The sequence below is a fragment of the Corvus kubaryi genome, unplaced genomic scaffold (genome assembly GCF_017639235.1).
Source record: "Corvus kubaryi isolate FWS band 111438036 unplaced genomic scaffold, C.kubaryi_AGA036_p1.0 66, whole genome shotgun sequence".
In the NCBI taxonomy this organism is placed as follows: domain Eukaryota; kingdom Metazoa; phylum Chordata; class Aves; order Passeriformes; family Corvidae; genus Corvus; species Corvus kubaryi.
In genome coordinates, this window is record NW_024582054.1 from 15,960,897 (window position 1) to 15,984,634 (window position 23,738).

The 23,738-nt window shown below is 38.7% G+C and overlaps 1 protein-coding gene across 18 annotated transcripts in view; it reads left to right on the plus strand.

Annotated features, from left to right (window-relative positions):
* Positions 1-23,738, plus strand: part of NRXN3 (neurexin 3) — a 550,019-nt gene that overhangs the window by 392,752 nt on the left and 133,529 nt on the right. For all 18 annotated transcript variants that reach the window (XM_042047917.1, XM_042047922.1, XM_042047925.1 and 15 more), the window contains one exon: positions 23,061-23,232. In XM_042047917.1, the coding sequence (XP_041903851.1) occupies positions 23,061-23,232 (172 nt within the window). The remainder of the gene's footprint in view (positions 1-23,060; positions 23,233-23,738) is intronic.

The window sequence follows — 23,738 nt, forward strand, 5'->3', positions numbered from 1 at the left end:
CATTTACATCCTTTTCCACAGCACTGACAACTATGTGAGATGGGGCTCCTTAAGCAGAGTGTCTGCATTGTTTTCTTTATCTTACTGAAAACCACCCCCTGCCCCCCACAATTTTGATCCTAATTTCTATTTGTTTTGTTTTTATAATTTTTTAATTCTTTACAGCACTTTTTCTCCTGTTATGATGTTTATAGGGTTTTTTGGTAAAGTGCTTTTTTAAAAGGTCTTTTGAAATTCTGTCTGACACCTGTTTTCTTTTATCTGGTGTTTTGTTACGTCTTTGTAGATCCAAAGGTTCCTAGTACATTTGATTGCTTATAAAAAGGATATTGGATTCATACTGTCATATTTTAATAATCTGTGACTTATTTCTGCTACAGTGCTTACCAATGAAGTAGGGTTTGCAGGTGCCTCATTGCCACAAGCATCATAAATATAAACAAAAAAAACCCCAAAAAACCCACCAAAGGTGTCTGTATGTTACCTTCCAGTACTGTAGTGGCTGTACTCTATAGGATAGTGTATGAATAGTTGCATAATTTTGCTAGCAAATCAATCTTAATTGTAACTATTAAGTAAATGTTTTAAGGATCACCACAATTTGTATTTTATTCAGAGAATAATGTATGTTAACTATTTATGTGTCTTACAGTAGATTTTGCAGCTCTTCACAACTATTTACAAAGTAAACTGCACAACACTGTCATTAAATGGTAGCATAGTGTTACTCTTGTGGTATGAATAGGGAAAATCCAGACCTGGTGTCATCCCTTTTCCACCTTTTTTACTCCAATGCAGTAATTTTGTGTGAAGTCCAGATGGAAGATAAAGTTTCTTTTCAAGTTACCATTTTCAGAATCAAATCTTAGTGGAAATCCTTGTGATTAGGGTATGGGTCTAGACGTTTAAAATCATCTGGAGAGTCATTAAGACCTAAGTTGATTGCATTCAGTGAGCAGGGAGTGTGCATGCCCCTCATCAGCAGTGACAGTGGGAGACTTGAGTGGCTTCTCAAAAAATGAATTAGGGCTCTTCTGATAGTGCTTTGAAGCCCTCAAGGCTAAACCAGATCTTTCTTCCCACTTCTGCTGATGTGCAGATCCTTGCACTTTTCAAAGATACAAGGTCTTTCTTTTTGATGGGGATAAAGGAATGGAGTAAATGGCAACTGAATTAAGGGAGGATGCAGTACCAAATGTTAACTAGATACTGAGAGGAAAACGAGTGAGACCTTGAAGCTGTAGACCATGATGTGGAATGATTTATGCTCAGAATTTCACTCAGCACTTGACTAATATTGAATTATAAGCAGTGGTCCCACTACTGATTATGAGAGGGGTCTGGATATACTTGTTCCATCAACAGAGGGGAAAAGTAAATCAACAAAATATTCTGAATTCTTTCATCAAATTTCATGTAAATGGGAGGTGAAACTTCAATAGTGACAAACATTGTTTCTTTATGGCCATGAAGCTGTTTGACCCCTAAAAGTTCATTTGGTTGGGAGACTAACTGAACCATAACATCCATCTGGATTTTAAAACACATGGTGGATATAAAGCAGAAAGAGATTTTAGGGAGAATTTCTAGTCAGACCACAGCTACCACAAAAAACCTGTAAAGTATCAAGGAAGCCGGAAGTGAAGATGCAAAATTGAGAATAAATTGTGTGTCCAAGATACTTTGCTTAACTTTAGAGATGAGAAGTAGAAGTTCCAGAACTCTGGTAAAAAACCTGACTAGGCAGACCAGATTGGGCAAGAGTCCTATTTTTTTCTGTGATTATTTTTCCATCCTTTCCAGCTGTAAAGGCCTTGTTTGTAAGACCTACTATGTTTATCACTGGTAGCAACTGTAAATGGATAAAGACAGGCAGGATAATGACCGATCTCTGAAATGGCTCATTTTGTTAACTAAATTACAGTTTGTGCTGTGGACAGAGACAGCTGGCAGGCAGTGTTGCCCAAGCACCAGCCCTCACAGAAAGTGAAATATGTACTTGCCTTTCATTAGTGCACACGGTATCATTATCACCATTGCCATCGTGACAAATGTGATGATTACATGTGTCCCCTGAGAATAGCTGCAGACAGGAGGGTGGACTGTGCAGTGAAACAAGCTATCCTGCTATCAGGAGCTGTTCAGCCTGCAAACAAATCTGTAAATATTTCAGTAAGAGGTCAGACAATACTTGGGTGAAGTTTGCATTTGTCTAGACTTCTCCCATTCTGGGTTCTCTGAGCAGTCTATACCCACTTAATAAAAATGTTGTTCTCATTTGAAAAATAAAGAGGGGGGAAATTGCTATTATGCTTCCTGCAAGTTACACAGCAAGTCCCTTCCAACATAAGGGGTAGGATTAGGATCTTCTGACATGAAGCTCTCCAACTGATTTGTTAAACCATGACTTCCTTCACAAAAGCAAACTACTCACTTTTTTCCAGTCGCTGGAGTAAATGCTCTGCCAGCTGTCCCTCTTTACCTGGCGAGCAGTGATATGCTACTGATGTTTTCAGAATGGATCCAATGAGAATCTTCCCTTACCCTGTAATAAATCCTGTGAGCAAGAATTATGTGATAATTTCAAACAGAGAGCATGAGGAAAGCCGTTTACATGTCTTAGCGGTTAACAATTTTCTCTAGTAATTATGAAGGGTAAAGGAGCTTCTTTTCATCATATATTAGAGGAGTGGGCCTAATTTTGAAAAATCAGATTAAGCATTTACTGCTTGTGGAAACAGGACCCAAATCCATGACAAAAACTTTTAAGAGCTCCTATATTCAGAATGATAATTTTGAGCACAGAAGAATTATCAATGTGTTCCAGAAGGGAATTTCTTAGCCAGTAACTTTTACCAAGCAAAACCAACACAAGGAGAGGAAGCAACTCCTTGTTTGGGCTCCAGCAAAAGTTTTTTCTCTAAGAACTATCAGTTCATTTTATATTCTGGAGCACAAGAGTCTTTATTGTTGGTCTCTTGAAAAGAAGATTTCATCCTCAGAAATTTTTGTTACCTCTGTGAATGTTAACTCCTAATGCAGTGGTCTCAAAAATATTTTGTAGCAGATACATGCCTAGATTACAAACTAGTGTTGTGTTAGAAAAGGATAACATAGTTTCATAAGTTGTCTGTTAAGCAGAAAAGATGAATCAAAGTGCTTGACTTGACTTCTCAGTTTCATACATTATTTTGTACGTCTCTTACTTTCACATTTTTAACTTTCCTAGTTTGAAGTACTTTGAGTTTTTTGAGACTTTCCTATTATAGAAGCCTCTGTATAGCACTACTAATTTTAATTTCTAATTCAAATCTAAGTAATCCTCTTGAAACTGCAGGATTTTGTTACATGATAGCAATGTTGTATCATGTTGCAATCTGGTTAAACTTGGGTAAGCAAAATAGGTAATTTGCTGCCTAAATTGTTGCTGGCATACATAAATTTTCCCTTTATCATGCTGGAACGATACCCAGTGTTAATACTCCACCAGCCAATAGAAAGGAGCTTGCAGAACTGCCCTTCTGCTGCTGAAAAACAAAGTTCACCTGTATCTGTGCAGAAGCTGAACTGTGTTGTGTGGACAGCAGCCAGCGTGGCTGTCAGACCGGTGTGTGCTGGCTGCTCCTATGAGCTGTGTGTGCAGCTGTGGGTGCTGAGCCACCCTGAGCTCGGGGCTCCTGCACACACAGCCTGACTCACTCTGAAACTGATGGCTCTGGAACTGCAAGCATTGTGATGGTTCAGGCTGGCTGAAAGGGCCCTTCTGTCACAGTGTTCTGCTAATCTCTTTCTATATCTTATTTTCCATTTAACAGTAAAATTAACAAAGTGTAAACCAATACCCATCCTCAGAGCTTAGCTATTACCTTAATTAAAAAGAAAATATTTAATGTGGCATTGTTAAGATCAGCACTTGGCTAATGTTGAATTGCTCAAATGTAACCAACTGTAACTTTGAAATACTATTTAAAATGTCTTTAATTCAACATTTAAGAAAGTTGCTGATTTAACAATCCAGGAAACTCAGCTCTGATCACAAGCACTGTACCTTTAGTAACATGAGTCATTGCATCTGTTCTCTTTTTCAGCTATCTTAAACACCCAGTAGAGACACTGATCTGTGCTAGCAGTAGTATTTTGGTACACGGTATTGATGCTTTTGTGGGTCTGCTTCCTCCTTAATCTCTCCCATTTTTCCTTTTCATAGTTTTATGAGAGACTCTTCAGGAAGGAGCAATTCAGATCATTGTTCTAACCCTGGTATACAAGACAAAAAGCACTATAACTTATAAGTGACATACACAAATGGAACTGCAGACTGTTCTCAAAATTGCTTGTCACAGCAAGAAAAGTACACATAAACCCATAGTCAAAAGAGGGAAATGTTCTGAGACGTTAGTGGTCAAGACCCAGTATTGTGGCTTACATCATTTCTGGAAAGTGACTGATCTGGATATACTAGGGCTCTTTGAGTTGGACAGAAAATAGTCATCTTTTTGACAATGAAGAGTGGAAATCTTTGATTTGTGTTCAGCTGGCAAATGTGGCAGGGTTAAGTGCAGGTTCCATTTGCGTGTCAATGCAATGATAGTAAAGTGGCTTTTGCAAGTAAACCACAGGCAAATCTCAGAAAATAATGCAGTATACCCAGTCCTCCACTGCTAACAGGGTTAAGAAGACTCAGAGGATCAATTTAAAGCAACAGTTTTCAAGCCAAATGTATTCCTAGATAAACAACACTGAAGTCTAAGGAATGCTGCCAGGATTAAACAATGCCCTTAATTTCTAGTTAGCAGTTGATCTCAATCCACACAGGTAACAAAAGAAAATGCCAATTCTTCTGTAGATGCTTGGTAGTTTCCAGCAAATGAGTTAGAGTCTCAGCCCAACTGATAGTGGTTGGAAAAATTGCAAATCACAAAAAAAGTCAGGTTTTAGTATGCACACAGAATAATTTCGTACCCCTTACTGTCCATTTGTCCTGAAAACCTGAAGAGAGAAAGTGTTGTAGGGTTTGAATCTCACTCCTTTTCTTGGAATCCTCTCAGAAGGTGCATTGGCTAATGAGGATGGCACATAGGAGGAGTATTAGGAAGGAGTTTTCCTTGCTGTTTGTTGCATGCAGTTGGATGTTTAAAAAAAAAGTTACTAATGAAGTATTGTATCTTGCATGTCTATAAAGTTATCCAGAAAAATGGGGAGACACTTGGAACAGCTACCTCTCTATTGCTTTGATCAAAATTGGGACATAGCTGTTGGCTTTTTTTTTCATTTCCCTCACCTTTTTTTTTTCTTTTATTTCTTAAATGCAGCTCTTGCTATTAACCTTTCTCACAAAAACAATAAAGCCTCTTTCATGCTTCCTTCCCATTTCAGATCATTCTGTTGGAGAAGTGTTTGCTACAAAAGATAGCAAGGCTTTCATGTTCTTTTTTCTTCTTGAAACCACCTACGTAGTTTCACAAATAAAGAAGGAAATATAGCCCTGAAGGCTGGGGGAAGTGCATGTCTCCAGTGCCACCTTGAAGGCTGCAGAGTTGTTAACCACTGACTGTGATACTTTAGGGTTGCATCTTTGTTGAATATGCAACATGAAAAACAAAATCACCCCCAAACAATCCGAGATGTAGTCACCTGAAAGAAGAAAGTGCACCATGATAAAAGTGAATTGATAATTGCATTTTAAAAAGCACCAAACCAATATAAGATTCAAATAACTTTGCATGAAGAAATTATATTCAACAAACTTTCCCTTGCCACCATGTAGCACGTGCTTCAATGTCAAGAAGAGTCCTTATTAAAAAGACCGCAGTGTTATCTCCCTTGATAGTAATTCTTCTTATAGTTCCCTTGAGATAATGATTCCCAGAGTTTGGCAGGGAGCTTAAGGAAGGCCAGCCTCTTTAGTAAGAGCCACAACCGCACTGAATAAATATAGTATACAAAATCAGAAGATTATGATATGTCTTTTTGAAGGTCATAGTAGGCTGCACGAGCCACCAGTTTGATGTGGTTATGCTCTGCATAGAATTTCAATTTGAGAAACTCACATATTTCATTGTCTAGGAAAGATAAAAATAAATTACAAACATAACAAAGCAAGATTTTAACTGGACACATTTTTAGAGTTTGAATGCTTTCCACTGAAGATAATGTTGCTGTTTGTATTCGAAAATTGCGTCTTCAGGAAAAATGAATAGCTGAAGTTTAGGCTTATAAGTGATAAGAACATTTCTGCTTTATCTCATTTTGTCATCTTTTCTCCTTCCTTTTTTTCTTCAAAGGAAAACAGAGGATGAAAATACAAACCAAATGGAAGAAGTAATATCTCTAGAAATTAAAATTCTGACAAAATTTGGGTAATTAAATAAAACAATTGTAATGTTTTTATTGCTTTTTCATTTCATTATGGTAAATCTGAGAAGTTTAAAAGCCATCATGGTGTGGAATTTTTTAAATCTTTGATACTTTTTTTTGAAACAAACCTGAAGTTTTGAACCAGCGGTTGTGCTCTCTGAAGTATTCTGGCCATTCATTCTCTTTTCCCACACTGGGACAGTTCTGCTAGGGTTTGAGGCTCATTGATGAGAGGCTGTGCAAACCCTTCTGAAACTTTCAGAGGGCTGACGCAGGAATTTGCTGTGCATTCAGGCTGGCATTTGTACCCATCTATTTAGGGAGACTGTATTTAGGTTAACTTGTGTTCTGGTGTGAAAAAAGACCGTCGTGATTTTATGATACCGAACTGCAATCTGTTTGTTTTATCCATCCTTTAGGTGTTAGTATAGGTTATCTTTGCCTGCAGACTGCTGTTACATGAGTTCCCTGGAGCTCCTTTCACTTATGTCATGTACTTAATTCTTCTTTGGTCCAAGAGCATGAATGATGTTTGGTGGATCAGCATAAATTTCATATTACTAATTCCAAAGCAATTGTACCCATTTTCTGAAGGAGAGTCTTCGATTATTAATATTGTGATGAAGTACAAAGCAATTTGAGGATAGCAATAGTTATTCAGAGGAGCAGTGAGATTCCACAGAGATGAACAGGGCCATTGCAAAAAGCAGATACGTGCTATTTTTGTTGTATTTTCTCATCTTCTTCCCATTGTAATGTGGCTAAACGTAGAACACATGATAGCTACAAACACAGACAATCCATGCCAGCATTCCTTTTTGTTTGTTCCTGAAGTGCTCCCACATACATACACATACTGTGTGCTTTGTTTTGTTGCTATTTTCTTTATAGTCTGACAAGGCTGTGTCACTAGCATTGTCCGCCAATTTGCAAATTAATATTTTGAATCTTGAAGATGTGTATTATCCTCCGGCAAAATTTTTTTTTTTTTGCATATGAAAGCCAGTGTTCTTATAAAAAATGGCTGTTTTCACTATTGTATAATTTCTGATTAGTATATAATTATATACTATGAAGGTAGCAAGGGACTGGCACAGTTTGCCTAATGAAATGGTGGCTGCCCTATCCCTGGAAGTGTTTGAGGCCAGGTTGGATGGGGCTTGGAGCAACTTGGTCTCCTGGAAGGTGCCCATGGCAGGGGAGGATGGAAATAGATGATCTCTAAGATCTCTTCCAGTCCAAATCATTCTATGATTCTATGTACTATTTTTAAACTGACAGCACTAAAGTTTCTACTGAACTGGCTGGTAGTTGCCCTTTAAAAAGTTCTTGAAAGCCACAGTCTGTCTATAGCATAGGTATAGCAAAGATATTGAAAGGATGTGACTCCTCATTACACTATTATGCATGGACATAAGCAGACCCATCAATAGAGTTGAGAAAGTAGGTAATTTTCAATGATCTTGTCAACTGTTGCTTATCAAGAAGGTTAACTAAAACCAGCTTCTCCTCTTTTAATGTAATTCAGAAAATATATGACAAAGTATCAGTGAAATCATTCTAAGATTTTACCAAACTGCAGGGAAACCCCTTCCATTTACAATGCAGTTGGGTCCTCTTAAATAATAAGGATAAAAGATGCCTAGAGGAATGAAATGGGGAATATATTGGGAGAAGAAACAAGTCCAAACTTTGGTGTGACAAGAAGGAGAACTGCGTGAGATGAAAGGTTATCCAGGGTTAGTGTTCAGACTAGTCAGGAGAAAAAAAAAATGCCTATAGACTTTAAAGCCCATAGGAAACTGGGGCACAGCTAGTGCAAAAGATTAAGGCATTGGCTTCCATGCAGCAGTGGCCAGGTGACAGTATGATGTGCAGGGTATCCTGTTATACCCCAGGGCCCAAGGCGCTGCACTCCTGTGGGCCTTACCATTGAAGCTGTAGTGAGAGGCTCTAGGGACAGCTGCTGATCTCCATCACCTTTTGCTTTGGTGTATCCCAGCAACCAAAGTGCCCAAATAACCATTTTCGAAAGCACTCAGTTATCCCTTAAGGTTTTCAAGGAGCAAGCAGGATTCATACAGTTTGATGAGACTTTCACCCTGGCCAGCTTCACCAGCTGACCACTGCTGCCTGGCTGCATCTGCCAAAATGACTGTTGGCTCTAGCCCCTTTCCAGCTAAGGCTTCTTGACTCTCTCTCTGCAGGCAGAGCTAAAAGGCAAGCAGTAGGAATGGAGAGGGGGTCCTGTAGAACTGGCTAAGATGTAGAGATGCAGAAATGAGGAAGGAGATCAACAGTTTGGTCTGTCAGACTGGCTTTCTAGCCACCATGCTGCTTTGGTTTTAATTCCTTTTATCAGAAGTCTGCTGTATCTGCCTTCCAAGCCCAAACTCCCATGCCATATGCTGCCAGTACTGTCCTCCATCTGCCTGAAGACACAGACAACAGCCATAATAGTTGGTCACAGACATTCATCACCCTTATTGCATCTTCAATTTGTATTTTACAAGATCAGCCTGTTGCAAGTTAATTGTTTCTCCCAATCAACTAGTCAGATGGCTAAATTGTGTAGGAAGGAGAAAATATGGAAAGTTGGTGCTATAGTCATATTACTGCAAAAAGATAAGGTGCATCTTACTTCCTTAAACAAAATGGCAGTTCTTTAAAATTTGATTTTTAAAGGCTATGTTATTTTGTTCTGAACATACAGTATCAAGCAAAATCCTTTTTCATAGCTGGGTCCTTTGTAGGGCTTTTTCCTGAATAGAAATGTCAGGGTTTGACCTACTATTTTCAGCAGCCTGCTGACAAAATAATGAATGAACAGAAGAACTCTGTTCTTGCACTTGGGTAATATTTACTGAGTGTTGCTAAATCACAAACTGCTGTACAAAAGGAAGAAAAATTTTCCTTCTAGTATGTAAGCATAAACTGTATAGTCTAAATCACAACAGTACTGTATCTCTAAATTCCTTTGGCTTCTCCAGTTTATTCAGAAAAATTTTTTTTTGATCAAGGAATGGACATGTTAGGGCTATTTTTTTACTGGTCTTACCTCCCATACCCTGAGCTTCCTTTACTTCAGTGTTCCTAATGGTAGCTACAATGATTTCTGAATAAAGGATTGTCCCTAAAGGTTGTCTTTGTCCCTTCCTACAGGCCTGATGGAACATAGCTTCTTCCCATGGAAGTTAACATGAATAAGTGAGTGGCCGTAGGGACAAGGGAGGCTGAGTACTGGAATGCATCCTCATGTTAAGTTCTTTTGTGTTTCTCTCCCACTGATTTCAAAGTGTTTTAGAACCTACAGGACACTCATCTTCTAAGCACCTCTGGTATTACAGTAGGATTAAGATCTCAGCACAGTCCTAAGACAGGAGTTGCCTTTGATATATTGGTTGTCCTTTTACATCTCATAATATTTTTCCTAGAAAGTGCAGAGAAGATATCAGGAAGAAGTATGGAAACTGAAATTGTGACATTAACCTTCTCCTTACTCACTACTTCGTCCCGCACCTACTATGCAAAAAAATCTGTACTGGAAGTACTCCAGCTTTCTTTATGACATCCATTCCCAATAATCAAGTTTCCATTTGACATCAGAAGTTCTGTTTTAACTAACATAATACAAACTTGGCAAGGGGCTCAGCTGATATGACTTTGCCAAACAGCTTTAGAGTAAGCAAATTCTGCAACATAAAATAAATGTGCAAATAGCCAAATTGTAATTTTTCCCAGCGGCCTATCTCGATTCAATAAAATTCTCATCTTTGTAGGAAAAGTCGGTCTTGATGTGAGGTGCTATTTCCAACAAGTTTCAGATGTAGCCTTTTGACCTATTTCATAGTTAGTGCATCCTATGCATATGTAAAATATGAGTGTTTGAAATGTTCCTTGGTAGCAAAGTTAAGGTAATGTAAATTGCTAGGTAGTGGCTTAAGAATGAAAGGACATTTCAATTATTTGCTCTGTTCCTCTAACTTCTAGTTTCTGCAAAATTTTGTCAAGTCATTTGTTGTCATCTCTGCTTTCCAGCATGCAAATGGTACTGGTGGCCTCCTTTGTGAGCTGTTTCTCCAAACCACTATGTTCTCCTCTTCTCTTTTCCCATCTCTGTCTAATATTCCACTATTTCTGACCTATCAGTGCTCTGTCATGCAATCTGTAGACTACTAAATTATTTTGGGTAATTAGACTATTTTCATTAGAAATATAAGTTTCCTATACTGCAATGTTCATGTATTTTTAATGTTCTGCTTCCATTAAAAATCTTAGGAAACCTCTTTGATTCAGGATTAGAAATGCCTTCAGCCGGAGTCCAGCCACATCTAAAAAGCCACATTAAACTAACTTTAAAAAAAACCTGCCATATTTAAAAAGTGAGCTTTGAAAAGCTAGGAATAAGCTGTTATTGAATCCAGGTACTGTTTTTATGTTTACAAATCCTTATATTTCCCTCTTTTTCTTTTTGCATTGGAGAGACCTATTAAACCTTGGCTTAAACCACTCACTTGTCTGGTAAAGAAGACTACTTTGGTTACAATATGCTGTTGATATTATACAGTTCATGGAATCTATTTCATAGATTTCAAAAGGAACCTGGAACACAGGCCCTGGATGCATTAAATTTTATGAGAATTCTATTCAATTAAAATTCTGTAAAGAAAACACTAAGAAAAGAAAATACAGTAGTATATAGTGCTTAGTCATATAATGCCTTTGAACAAATATTTTTGGACCACTCTGAAACCCTAGAATATTCTTTATGATTAAGAGAAGAGAGTTTGCAAAAAAATATACTCTAGGCAAAACCAAGTTTAAATAGATTAACTTTGTCCAAAGCCTCTTCAGCCCTTGCACTTCTGTATCTATTGCACTTGGGTTAATTGGATGGTGGCAAGTTGGTATTTGTGATCACCTTTCCTGTCAGACAGCAGTGTCCTTTTTTAATGCCATCTTCTTGACGAGTGCTCACTTTTCTGTGGGTTATGGGTTGAGACAGACAGCTCTGATTGCTGTTACTGAGTAATATATATGCTGTGCCTTCAGCTCACTGACATCTCACAATTGTACCAATGCTTTTGATAAGGAAGCCTAGTAGTTAAGGTACATAGTTTATTCCACACGGCCTGTAAGTATAAGATCTTTAATTCCATATTTTGTGTATGTATTGGGTTTGTATGGCAGGGTTTTGGTATGAGAGGGCTACATAGGTGTCTTCTGTGAGAAGCTGTCAGAAGCTTCCCCCACGTCTGACAGAGCCAATGGCAGCCAACTCCAAGACTAGGACCTGCTGCTGGACAAGGCCATCTGTGACAGTGGTATAACCTCTGTGATAATATAGTTAAAAAGGGAGAAAATGTTGCTGAGCAGGAACAATAGCAGTGGGATAGAGCCCGTGGTAAAGTCCAAAGTGAGGCAGGCAATGGGGAGAGGATAGAGTTTGAGAGTAAAGTCCTGGAAGAAGGAAAAGAGTCAAGGGAGTGTTTTAAGATTTATTTCTCATTACCCTACTCTGATTTGATTTGTAATAAATTAAACTAATTTCCCTAAGTTGGGACTGTTTTACCAGTGACAGTAACTCATGAGTGATCTCTCCCTGCCCTTATTTCAACTCACGAGCCATTTATTTCTTCTCCATTTTATTTCTTCTCCTTGTCCAGCTGAATTGGAGAAGTGGTAGAGAGGCTTTGGTGAGTATCTGGTGTCCAGTGAGGTTCAAACCACTGGAGTGTGACTGCTGCTTTTAGCTTCTGCCAGCACAAGTTGTTGGCAATGTTACCCAGTGGATTGAAACCCCAGAGGAGATGTTGTGAGATGGATGGGCATATTTTCTCCTGGAAAATCTCTGCTTTGGAGGAAGTTCCTTGTTTTTGTGCCCTACTAAAATCTGACTTGCTACTGCAGTCATTTCTTTATTGAGTGGATGTGACATTTTAAGAGCTGGTCATGTTTTTGTCTGAAGAGTGAGTTGCAGAGCGGCGCTTAGAAGCAGAAAGGTAAAGACCTGCTTTAATCAGCCAACTTCTATAATGCTGGAGGTGTGCAGCAGCTTGAGCATACTTTGAGTTTAAAATGCAGCACAAAATATGCATTGGCTCAGTTCTCTAGAAAAGCTGAAGCTTATGTCAACATTCAGAATGGTTCCTGTTTCTGCCCTAGTCCAGAATCATATCTACAAGGTATAGTTTCACAAAACATTCCAGGATCTACTCTTTATATTTTCAGAAGGCACTGTCAGAATATTTAATCCTAATTATAGTTGGAGTTCACACCATCAGATAGGGCAGATTTTTATGATGCATATTTTAATCTGTGGAAACAAATTAGCAATCTGAATAATGTATTTGCTAGTGAACCAATAGACAGGTATCACCTTTTTAATTTGTTTTGCATTCTGTTTCCCTAGGAAATGCCCCTTTTCAGCATGTGGCTAATTTCTGTTTCTCTACTTCCAGTATGATACCCCTAAATGAGTGGGGATTAGCAGCCTCGTGGCTGGAGTTTCACCAGCTGTGTAATAACAATTGTTTTTTTGCAAATTTTGTGGCCTAAACACACCTGCATGTGTTTCTTGAAATATTTTACTGCCTGTTAATTGACTGGCAGTGTATTGGTGCTATCCTTGGTAATGGGAAAACAGATTTAATTGGGCACACCATCCTAGGCACTGAATGGCACGGAAGGAAGCCTCCCTTTTAAGACTGATGAATATCACTGATTACTAGACTTGGCAGGTGTCAGATATAAGAGCAACTAGATGTGCCACAGCATTCCCCAGATTTTGTGGAAATGGGTTTAGGGGGAGCTTAGTACAAGCCTCGTCATGGTAACGATGAAACTGTTAATCAGGATACTCTGCTTGATATTAATTAACTGCACTGCAACAACATCTGGAGGCCCCACTGGATACCAGGGCTCCACTGGGGAAGATAACATGCAGATATACAGTTTGATAATCCTTTAGATAATGTAACTTCACATTATAAAAAGACAAACTGGAGAGAGAGAAATGAAAGTGGCTTTTTCAAGGTACAGCAGAGCAGCAGTAAAAGCAAAAATCTTTTCTTTCAACCGTGTACTCTGTCTAACTAGTCTTGATTACCTTTGTGAGTGTAGTGGTTTGGTCCAAAATACTCATTACTGTTTATCTGCTGTGAGATAAGAATTAGGAGAAATGCAAAACAGGCACCAAACTTGAAAGAATATAAAGAAGTTTATTAACAGACCTAAAAGAAGAAAAAAAAATTATACCACCTTCAGAACTCTCCTCCTCCCCCTACCTTCCTCACTTCTCCCACTGACAATGTTCAAAGACAACCCTTAAGATGTTCAGTCTGTTTACCACTTCCATAATAACCTTGTTCAGTCCATTTAGAAAGAGAAGTCTCTTCTTGCTCGTGCTATGAAAACATTATCACAACAAGACAGCCGCCCACTTCCAAATATTGTTCAGTCCATTTAGGAAGAGGAGTCTCTCTGCCTGCGTGTGAGTCCTTTCCCCCGACTTGCAGCTTTTCCCGCAACTGCTTTCGAGGGTCCACTCTTGAAGTTTTTTGGGGTACAATTTTAAGGTTGAGCCGTTCAGAAACAAAAACAGAGGCCCTTCTCCTTCCCTGGGAGCAAAGGGTCTTCATCATCTTCATCTTTAGGACTATCTCTGGGAGCATCTCTAGGGACTGAGGTTTTCTCCTTTCCCGTTTGGAGCAAAAGTCCTCATCTGGTTCATCTCTCCCTGTCCAAACTTCTCATGAAATTACAGCTGCGTCAGCATCTGCCTATCTCAGCGCAGGTGCTTTTGCTCACGAGTTGAACACTCCACCCCCCATATCTTCATGAAATTACAACAGGATACTCTGATATATCATAGCTTCACAACAGACTTTCAGCTTTAAGCATCTCCTCTCTCTCTTCCCTCAGGTTTTCAGCTCTTCACAGCAATAAAAAGGGTTAATCTCACCTCGGCCTTGCAGCTTTGCAGCTGGAATGTTGAATGTTTCTTATCGCAGTGGAGAGGGGGGAGAGCCGAGCCGCTCCGGCTGCCCACGGCAAGGCAGTGGGGGGGGTTCCACGGCTGGAACAGGTCCATGGCTCCAGGATGGCCGTGGCCCGGCCCGGCCTGGCCCAAGCAGGGCCTGGCTGGGCCCGCTGGCCCCCACACGGGGCCTGCAGCCACCTGTGCCAGCGCCGGAAACGAGAGAGAGCTTGGAGGGGGAGTTTGCCTATTCTTAAATGTGGATCACAGAGGTGATCACAACTTTAAGTGGCTTAGAGAATTGTCCGTATCCAAACTGGCCAGCTGATAGGTTCTATCAGTTCCCAGAGGAAACTGTAAGCACCCCTTAGCAAGGACATCCCTTCCGGGACTATGCTTGCTAACCTATGACAGTGAGTTAAAATTTAAAGGTCTCAAACTGTACACAGAATATGTTAACTTCTGGTGCAAAATTAATTCCTAAGTGTAAGTCTCTGATATTATATATTAATGTTACCTAAACCACTTCAGTGATACGTAAAGCTCTTGTCTGGTGCAGGGTATCTGAGCTGAAATAAACAAGCAGCTTCCACATTTCATCTCTTTTCTTGGTGCACATATCTTGTGTGTGTTGTTGTACATAATGAGCCACTCCTGCTCCTGGTAGAATTGTCACAGAATTGAGCTTCTTGTCCATTTTTTGGCTTGTCTTCAGGGTAGTTTTGTTTATAAAAGAAACTTTTATTAGACAAAAGGCAAAGATTGGAAGAGGAAAAGACGCAGGGAGAGAAGGCGATTAGGCAAAATTAAAGCAAGAGAATGGCAAGTTCACATCCCACTTGTAGCTCTATTGCTGTAATATTGCAAAGGTGTTTGGTCAAAAAAAATTGAAGAACAGGAGATAGGCGTACTTTAGTAGCAGTATATTGCTGTACTACAATTTCTTGTAGTATGGGCCATTAAATAAGTATTATATTACTGTCTGTGTCCTACATAAACATTCAATGGGCAAAAAATGAAGGGCAGTTTGGAAAATTTGTTAAGCTCTTAACAAAGAAACTGCTATAAATTTTACTTTAGCCAAATAATGTAATATGTCTCCAACCAATGAGTAGAGGTTGTTTTTCAATACAAGGAAGACTTCCAGAGAGCACTCCTGAATTAGACTATTGATCATGGTGAATAAGCCTGAAATGTGAGCCCCCATGGTAAGATTGTGTACTTTTGTAAACTAAAATTAAAAATTTCTGGTGTCTCCACTTGAAAAAATGTATAAGTAAAATGAAGGAGTTTCAGGGCCATGGGGAAATTGAAATGAAGGATTGGAAATCCTGCTTTCAAGCAAAAAACTCAGAGAGCTGAGTGATTTTCTCTTACGCTCTATAAAACTGAGAAGAGAGTTTGCAGTAATGGAAAGATGAAGCTGGAACCTTAAGTCATCTGCTTTAGAATTTTTTTTGCTCGGAGGATGGGCTAAAGGCAGCAGCCTGGCCATGGCAGATGTTGATCCAAACTACCTTTCCTAAGCCTTCAACAGAAAAGATTAGATTCTCATTAATCTTTCCCAATTTCATTGTTTCACCACTTCTTAAAATGAACAAGGATCAGGAGAAACCTTCCAGAAAATTTTGGCTTGATCACAGACTTAGAAGTCATTTATGGCAGTGTGATGCTAGATGGTGTTTCAATATAGGAAGTAACAATTAAAAGAAACAATAACAATCTGCTTTTCAGGAAGAGCTGAGCAAAAGGTTATATTCATATAGTTGTATTCAATGGCTCTTGATTCTTCCCATGAATTTGGTACTTTTTTGCTTAAAATAATTGTCAAATGCTTTTATTATATATTTGTAGTTCTTTGAGTTATAAAGAAACAGTGCTGAATCATTGCTTTATGAGTATATACACAGTTTCAAGTGTACTACTTTTTTGAACCTTTTAGATCTCCTCCTTTTCTTTTCATGATGGCCTGTAAATTTCTGTGTGCTGTGTTCAAGAATTTAAGTCAAAAGTCCACCATTAACTTATAATAGTGGTTTTCCTTTTGTACACTGTTCCTTTTCAATATAATTCTTGAATTCCACCTGCCTTTTTGACCATGTTCAACTCTAGGCCAATCTCATCAAAGAAGCAACGGCAATGAATCCAAGGCTTCTTTCCTCAGCTGCAAATCACAAATAAGTGCTGCTCTAAAATATATCCTGTAGTTTAAAAAAGAATCAATTCAGACAAGATATATGACCTCCTATAAAATTTTAGAGGAGAGTAGATTATAATAATTGTCCTTTTTAGCCCTATAAATTATGTATCTCTGAGAATTGCTTCTTTTAAAAACCATGCCCCCAAAGGGTAATAATTTCTATTTATTTTATGCTCTGTGTGTGTGTGATTCTTTCTGATAAATAGGTTTGTAACTGGCACTGAGTAGATCTGGTTGAGCATCTTAAAGAAGCAGTAACAAACAGTATATAACAAAAGATGACCTACTGCTTCTTTTAACAGGCCTTAAAAATCAAACAAAATTAGCTGACCTGTGTACTTCCTTTCCCCTTAACAACATTTGTTCTTGTTTCAAGGTAAGTGTAAAGTGTTGGCACCCTGAATAAAAACTTCCAAGTCAGGTGAACTTCAGTGCCTGTAATTTCTCTAAGAGCATTTGCTGGTTTTGTTGATTATCATATTTGCTGGGGTGGCAATACTGATTCTTGAACGTACTTCCCCTGCCATCACTGTTTGGATAAAGGCAGACTTCATTCAGTAAACTCTCCCTTTACCCAGCTCTAGAGTTTATTACATATTGAATCCTGATTTCACACTTACCTCTCAGTGATATTAAAAACAGTACTAAATATGGCCAGTCAGAGTAGAACTAACTGCCTTATACTCTGTGCTGAATACAGGTTCTAATACCCCTTCTTAAATTCCCCTTCTTAAATCCATTGATACGTGTATACCAGAAAGATCTGTCCAGCCGTGCATTCAGTTCTAACTGCAGCCCAGAAGGGTCCTCTAAGGACAGTGCTGTTCTTTACCACCTTTCTAATCAGAAAAGGACTTTCTGTTTACATTGGAAGTTCACATAAAGTGATTTGTAGTTGTAGTAATAAATGAGTGTCCGCTGTGGAATATGCATTTATACCTTGAGTTCTCATGGATAACTCTCTACATTTAGCACTGTTGTGCAAAGCCCCCTGAACCACAGAAAGTGAGCAATCCTTCAGCAGGACTAACATCCAGAAGCAAGTTTGAGGCAAACAAAAATAAAAAAACAACCAGGCAAACAAAACAAAAGGAAATCAAGAAAAGAAACTGAAAACAATTCCAAAGAGGGAGAAATAAAAGTTCAATCTCTTTTTAAAAACATAGACTGCAAGTGTGAGGAGCCTAAGCAGAAGCAAGCCATTCCAGGAAGAGCAGTTTTCAGGGTTATAAAAAACAAAACAATTTTCCTGAATTTAGAGGGTAGTGCAGATGAAGTGTATGTGTGTGGCATTTGTGGGTGGGGAGAGAAAGTTTACTAAACCTTCCTACAGTGAGAAATGGCTTGTTGTATTACTAAAAGAGCTTGTATCCCTTTCAAATGAGAGAAGCAAAATCAGCAGTGATCTGCAGGACAGAGTAACTAGGAGTATTGTCTGCCAGGTTTGGGCTGATGTCTAGCCATGTTGGAACCAGCCAGGGTGGGAGGAGGAGGCAGTCTGTGCAGTAGTGGCTATTTAAAAAATTATTATCTAAAATGAGTGTGAGAAAATACAGGCTGGGATGGTAGTCAGATTTCAGGTATTTTTATAAATGCTTCCTTTAATTTTATATTTTGCTTCAGAAAAATAAGCAAAACAACATAAAGATACTGGGATAACTCTGCTTCCACTTGCATCAGTAGGCATTGAGTTTCTTCAACAGAATTGCTATTGATTCACATTGATGCAGCTGAGAGTAGGATCTGTCCTAATGCCTGGAGTTTTCTCTCTTGGTTTTTGAAATGAAATGCTTTCTGCACACAGGGAACAACTATATACTTTTAGTGTGGACTGTTTGAATTTTAGATTAAGAAAAGGGTAAAGCCCTTTTAAGAGCACAGAGTGCATGTATGTTCATGTATGTATACCCTCTAACACTTTCCAACTGCTCATCTTACAAAATCACTGCCAACCCCATTTTACTTTCTTTCTACTTGGTCTGCTACAAAAAGACAGATGCCTTCAAAATGTAAAGGTATGGCATGGAGAAAGGAAAGACCTGACAATTTGTACAGAGGACAGGCTCTACTTCTTTTTGAATGGAGGGAAACAAAAGATAAAACATACCTGCTAAAATTGTCAGACCCGTTCCTGAGGTCCCTTTAGAAGAAAGGAACAGGTTTTGAAGGAGTTGAAAGTAGAAGCTGAGAAAAGCTTAGGACCTGCTCCTCTCAGACTGTAGTTGCTCTCAGGGCTGAAAGGTTGGGATTAGCAGTATATCACCAATGTTTAAGTAAAATATATCTGGATTTTCAGGGCTTGTAGAGCTTGGAAAGATAGGTACCTTTAACTCCTCTGTCATAGATGAAGACTCTGGTTTACAAAAAGGTAGAAGAAAAGGTGTCCAAAGTGAATTAATGCTTCAGGGCAAGCAATAAATTGCCAATCTCCTGATCCAGGCTGTAAAGTAGCTCTTGTGTCATTTAACAATGTTCAAAATGTTTGGTAATTGTGCATATAACAAACTGTTGCCAGGAGTCCGTATAGAGTAGACAGGTGAAGGAGAAGCCTTGTGCAATTTATTTTTTTTTCAGTACTTTGCACATTTTTTTGTTCTCATAATTTATCTACAACCATTCCATTATGTGATCATAACTATATTTCTAAAGTCTTAGAGACATAATGGCAGGAATTTATCTCCAGAAGGACTGTAAGCAATGAAATGGTAATGTGGCTTTTGAGGGCAGCAATTTTATGGGACAAATCAGCTCCAGACAAATTCTTGAAAAATTTTAAAAATCCTTTTAGGCACAGTAACCTTAAAGAAAGAAGAGGAAAAGTAAAACAGATTGAATGTTGAGTTCATTTCATTATTTATAAATAAAATGGTTCTCAGTTTTCCAAGACGTAGTGCCAGCACTTGATGTCACTTGGAGATTTCGAAAACATTAATTAATGGTTGCCTTTTCATGGAAAGTTTTTGGGGCATCCAGTGAATACCAATATAGAGAGGAAAAAATTTGCACTGTCTGTTAAAATTCTCTTGAGCCCTTCTGGACTGTGTAACTTGTTTGCTCTGTATGGCTCTGTATTCACCTTTTTCCTTACTTATAGTTAGGATTTTTTTTTCCATAGCTACAAAATAAACTTTATAGGCAGTGGCTCAAAGGTAAATCTTTCTTTGTCACATATTTACTGGTCTAGTTAATACCTTTGCTTGGTTATGTGGAAAGAAAATCCAGCAGCTGAATGTGTGGGGAAAGGAATGAAAGGTCATGTCCATCATGAAGTGTTAAACCTTAATGGTAAAGCTTGTATTGCAGATTTAGCAGGAAGGTAGGTCTTGGTAAAAGCTGTTTTTAATGAAGCGCTGTAGTGCAGGAAACTGGAATTGAAGCGATATTGAAAATAAATTGAGGATCTGTCCCCTGTGTCCGTGGTCACTGTTCTTTGCTGTAGGATTTTCTCTGTGCTTTGCTTTACTTTATTTTTTTTCTTCTGCCAGGAATGTGTAAACTAATTTTTTTGTAGTGTCTGGTGCCCTGGAGATATAAAATATCATGAATAACCTGTATCTTAGGGTCTGTGTGTGCCGTTTGGCTTCAGTAGCCCTACTTTTGACATATTGTGTTGTATTGTGTTTTGTCCTGGTAATTGGAGCAAAACCATTTTCATTACAAGTTCCTCCTCAATTCAAATAAGAGTCTCAGAAGTCGTGCTTCTGCAAAACTTGGGTTAAAGAGTAACAGGGAGCTCTGCCCAAGAGTCATCTGAAGAGACCTGGAATAGGCCATCCATCAGGCCCATGATTTTTTTTTAGACAAATGTTTGCATTTCTTAATTACAGCTAAGTGTTACACTGCTTTTAGGAGGGCTGTTTTTTCTGACTCTGGGAGGGGCTGGCTCTTGGGATGGAGAAGGCACCAGTTTGCTCATTTCCCACTTCTCTCCATCAGACTAAAGGCCACTGGCATTTTGCAGTCCTCTTCTTCCAGAATCTTATCTATTTCCCAGTTTGCCCTCTTATCACTAGCCTTTTAAATAGGTCTTTTCCTTCAAGCCCTGGGAAAAGAAATGGTGAAAGGTACTATTCTCCTTTTCATCTAAGGAGAAATCAAAAAAATTTTCTCCTTCTTCAGAGATTAATTGAACTTCCCACCATCCTTTCCTTACTTGCAAGTTTTTACCTTTGCCTCATTGAGCCTGTAGGCTTAAAGGTATGCAGTTTTCACTCTGCTGAATACCTCTTAATCCCTTCCTCTTCTGTGGTGGTGGTGAGCTGTTCCATTAGAAGAGGTGCAGCTCTTCATCTTACCTGCTCATGCTATGCCTTCACCAAGGTGGACTCTTCGTAGAGCAGCCACAGTTTGCCAAAGAAGCTTGATGTATTGATGGCAATTAAAAAGCAATATGAGAGGTCCAGGAAGTTGATTGTAAAGCCACACTTTGCAAAACCACAATGTCAGTAGCCAGCTTACCTGGTCACTATTTATTATAGGAGTCTTTGAGGAAAAATTAATCACGTGCTCTTTGCTAATTGCTGTGCAGGTAAAGATAATTATATGGTTGCCAGCAAAAGATTCACTAAAACAGCGTTGGGAGATCACTTACTTCATATGTCAAAGAAGTGGTAAAGGTCTGCCAGCAATGCTTTTACCTGAAATAAATATTTGTTAACTGAAACTTCACTTATTTTTGGACTAGCATAAGAGAAGAAACATTAGTTGTTTTCAAATGGCATCTGAGTTCATGTATCTGCTGGGAGCAGCAATCCACTTACCTCATGTTCCAGTGCAAAGAGAAAGATGTTACTGATATCTTGAAGAAAAGTCCCTCCAAAGAATAACAGTATGAATGTACATGAAACTTGCTATCCAGCATACATTTAGCACAGTCAAAGATTTACTGTTGTAATGAGAGAAAAACCAAGATGCTTACTGTTTTAGTGCTAAACTTCCTGTAATTGAACCACTGTTCATGACCGCTTCAGCTACAGGACTGTCTGCTTTCCTTTTCTAAAACAATATTGTAGTCTGATACCAGGAGATTTGGTGTTAGGAAGAAAATATCAAAGAAAATAAGTGTATTGGAGATACAAGGAACTTGTGATGAGTATTTTGGTATGAGTAAGCTTTGAAATATAAGGTAAAGCAAGAATCAGAAAGGCCTCCTGAGAAATTGAAACATAGCAAAATTTTAAGGAAAAAAGGTCTTTTGATATCAGGAGACAGGATTAAATCCAGGAGAGGGATCCAAGGTGGACATCGAGTACAAGAGGAGAGGTTTCTTTCTCATTGCTGATTTTGCTAATGTGAATGTAGTAAAGTTAGGGTAACAGCCCTGAAGGATGGAGTCCTCTGCCCACTAAGCAGATATGTAACATAGGAACAGAACTGTCCCATGACCCTTTATTATACCTCAGGTTTTTTTCAAAGAAGATATATTTGCACAGACGATGGCCATCTACTCTCTGTTGTTGTTTCTTCCTTGATTTTTCTTTTAAAACTGTCAGCAAAGCTTCACAAATTTTATGGTATGGATGGCTAGCAAATGTCTTGATTTCCTATATGATACGTTTTAGTTCTGCCTGTCTGTAACAGTTTTGGATCTGTGCAGTACACATAATATGCCTTCATAATTGTTGACACCAGCATACTGTGCCTCTCCTTACTCAATGTTTGAAGATGCATTCCTCTTAATTGTACAGTGATAAGAATTTTTGTCACTGGTTAAATCAGTAGTATTAAATGCATATATCTAATCTGAATATACTCTGGGTGTGTATTTTAGAACCTGAGGTCATTGAATATGGTCATTACTTGGAACTGCTTGAGGGGAGCTGCAGAGGGAAGTGTTGTGGCTACTACAACAGGCTTTGCCTGCTCTTCCCTTTCAGTCAGTGACTGGTGGAAAATTTTAGGAAGACACTATGGAGGACTGCTTTATTGGTAAGGCACTGCTTGGTGTGCAGAAGAATAAGATGGGCTGTTCCTGTCTTTTAGGTATTTTAACAATTAGCTTCCCTCAGGTTGTCAAAGTCAGCTAATTACGTTCTGCTCCCTTTGAGTTCCATTCATCTTACAACTGCATTCTTCCTTCTGGATCCCACAGTTGTTTGTTTTGGGGTGAGGACTGTTTGTTTCCCAAGAAGAATAACAGAACAAAACAGGTGTTGGGGTACAGCCAGTCTGTGGCTCCATTTTATATAACAAATGACTTGTAATAATCAGTAGAGATGTTGCTCAAATAACTCTTTATCCACATCTCCTGATTTTTGTTGCCTGGTTTCTCACCTGTCTTCTGTGATGTTTTACGGGAACAAATGAGTCACTGTCCTCAGGTGAATGCTGTAAAGAACAGTGTGAAAGACAGCATTTGCATTGAAGCAGAACCAATGAAATGTGTCCTGAGAAAGCTCAAAATGATGCTTCTGTGTATTCTTCAGTGCCATCTACTGGCAAAATTACCCACTAGAGATTTATAGGCCAAGAACATTCTCCTAAGTGACAGCAATTTAAAAACATTTGTTTCTTTTCTTCTTTTAGGAGCAAGGCAAGATTGGTGTAGTCTTCAATATTGGCACAGTGGACATCTCTATTAAAGAGGAAAGCACACCTGTAAATGATGGCAAATACCACGTAGTACGCTTTACCAGGAATGGTGGCAATGCAACACTTCAGGTTGACAGCTGGCCAGTGAATGAACATTACCCCACAGGTACAGATATTTTTCATTTTGTTTTTCTCTTGCAGTGTATCTGTACCTATAAACTAATGTTTAATAACAACTGGTTACTATATAAATCTTTGTTGCTTCATCTTGATAATAAATTCACCAGCCTGGTGATGCATTTTCTGTCTCTTGGAAAACAAAGTAGTGGTCCTTTACACTGGAAGAATAAGCATGCCAACTGTGTGGTATGATGTACATGGATCATGCTTTTTCAGAGGTCTCTCAGTGAATCCTGGCTCTACACAGTGTTACAAAGTCATTCAATGACAAACTTGGTTTTGCTACTTGTGATATTTTCTAAATATTTAAGGTAGAAAAGTTTTGAACAGACTTGATGAAAAGGAGTGGTGACTCTAGCTACACCCCAGATACTGTCTATATAAATATATAGTAGAAATGTAAGGAATGTGAAAGATTAAGCCAGTATTTGAGCAGACCTTATGCTTGCCTTGTAATTTTTTTATCGTATGGATTTCACTTTCTCCCTTAGG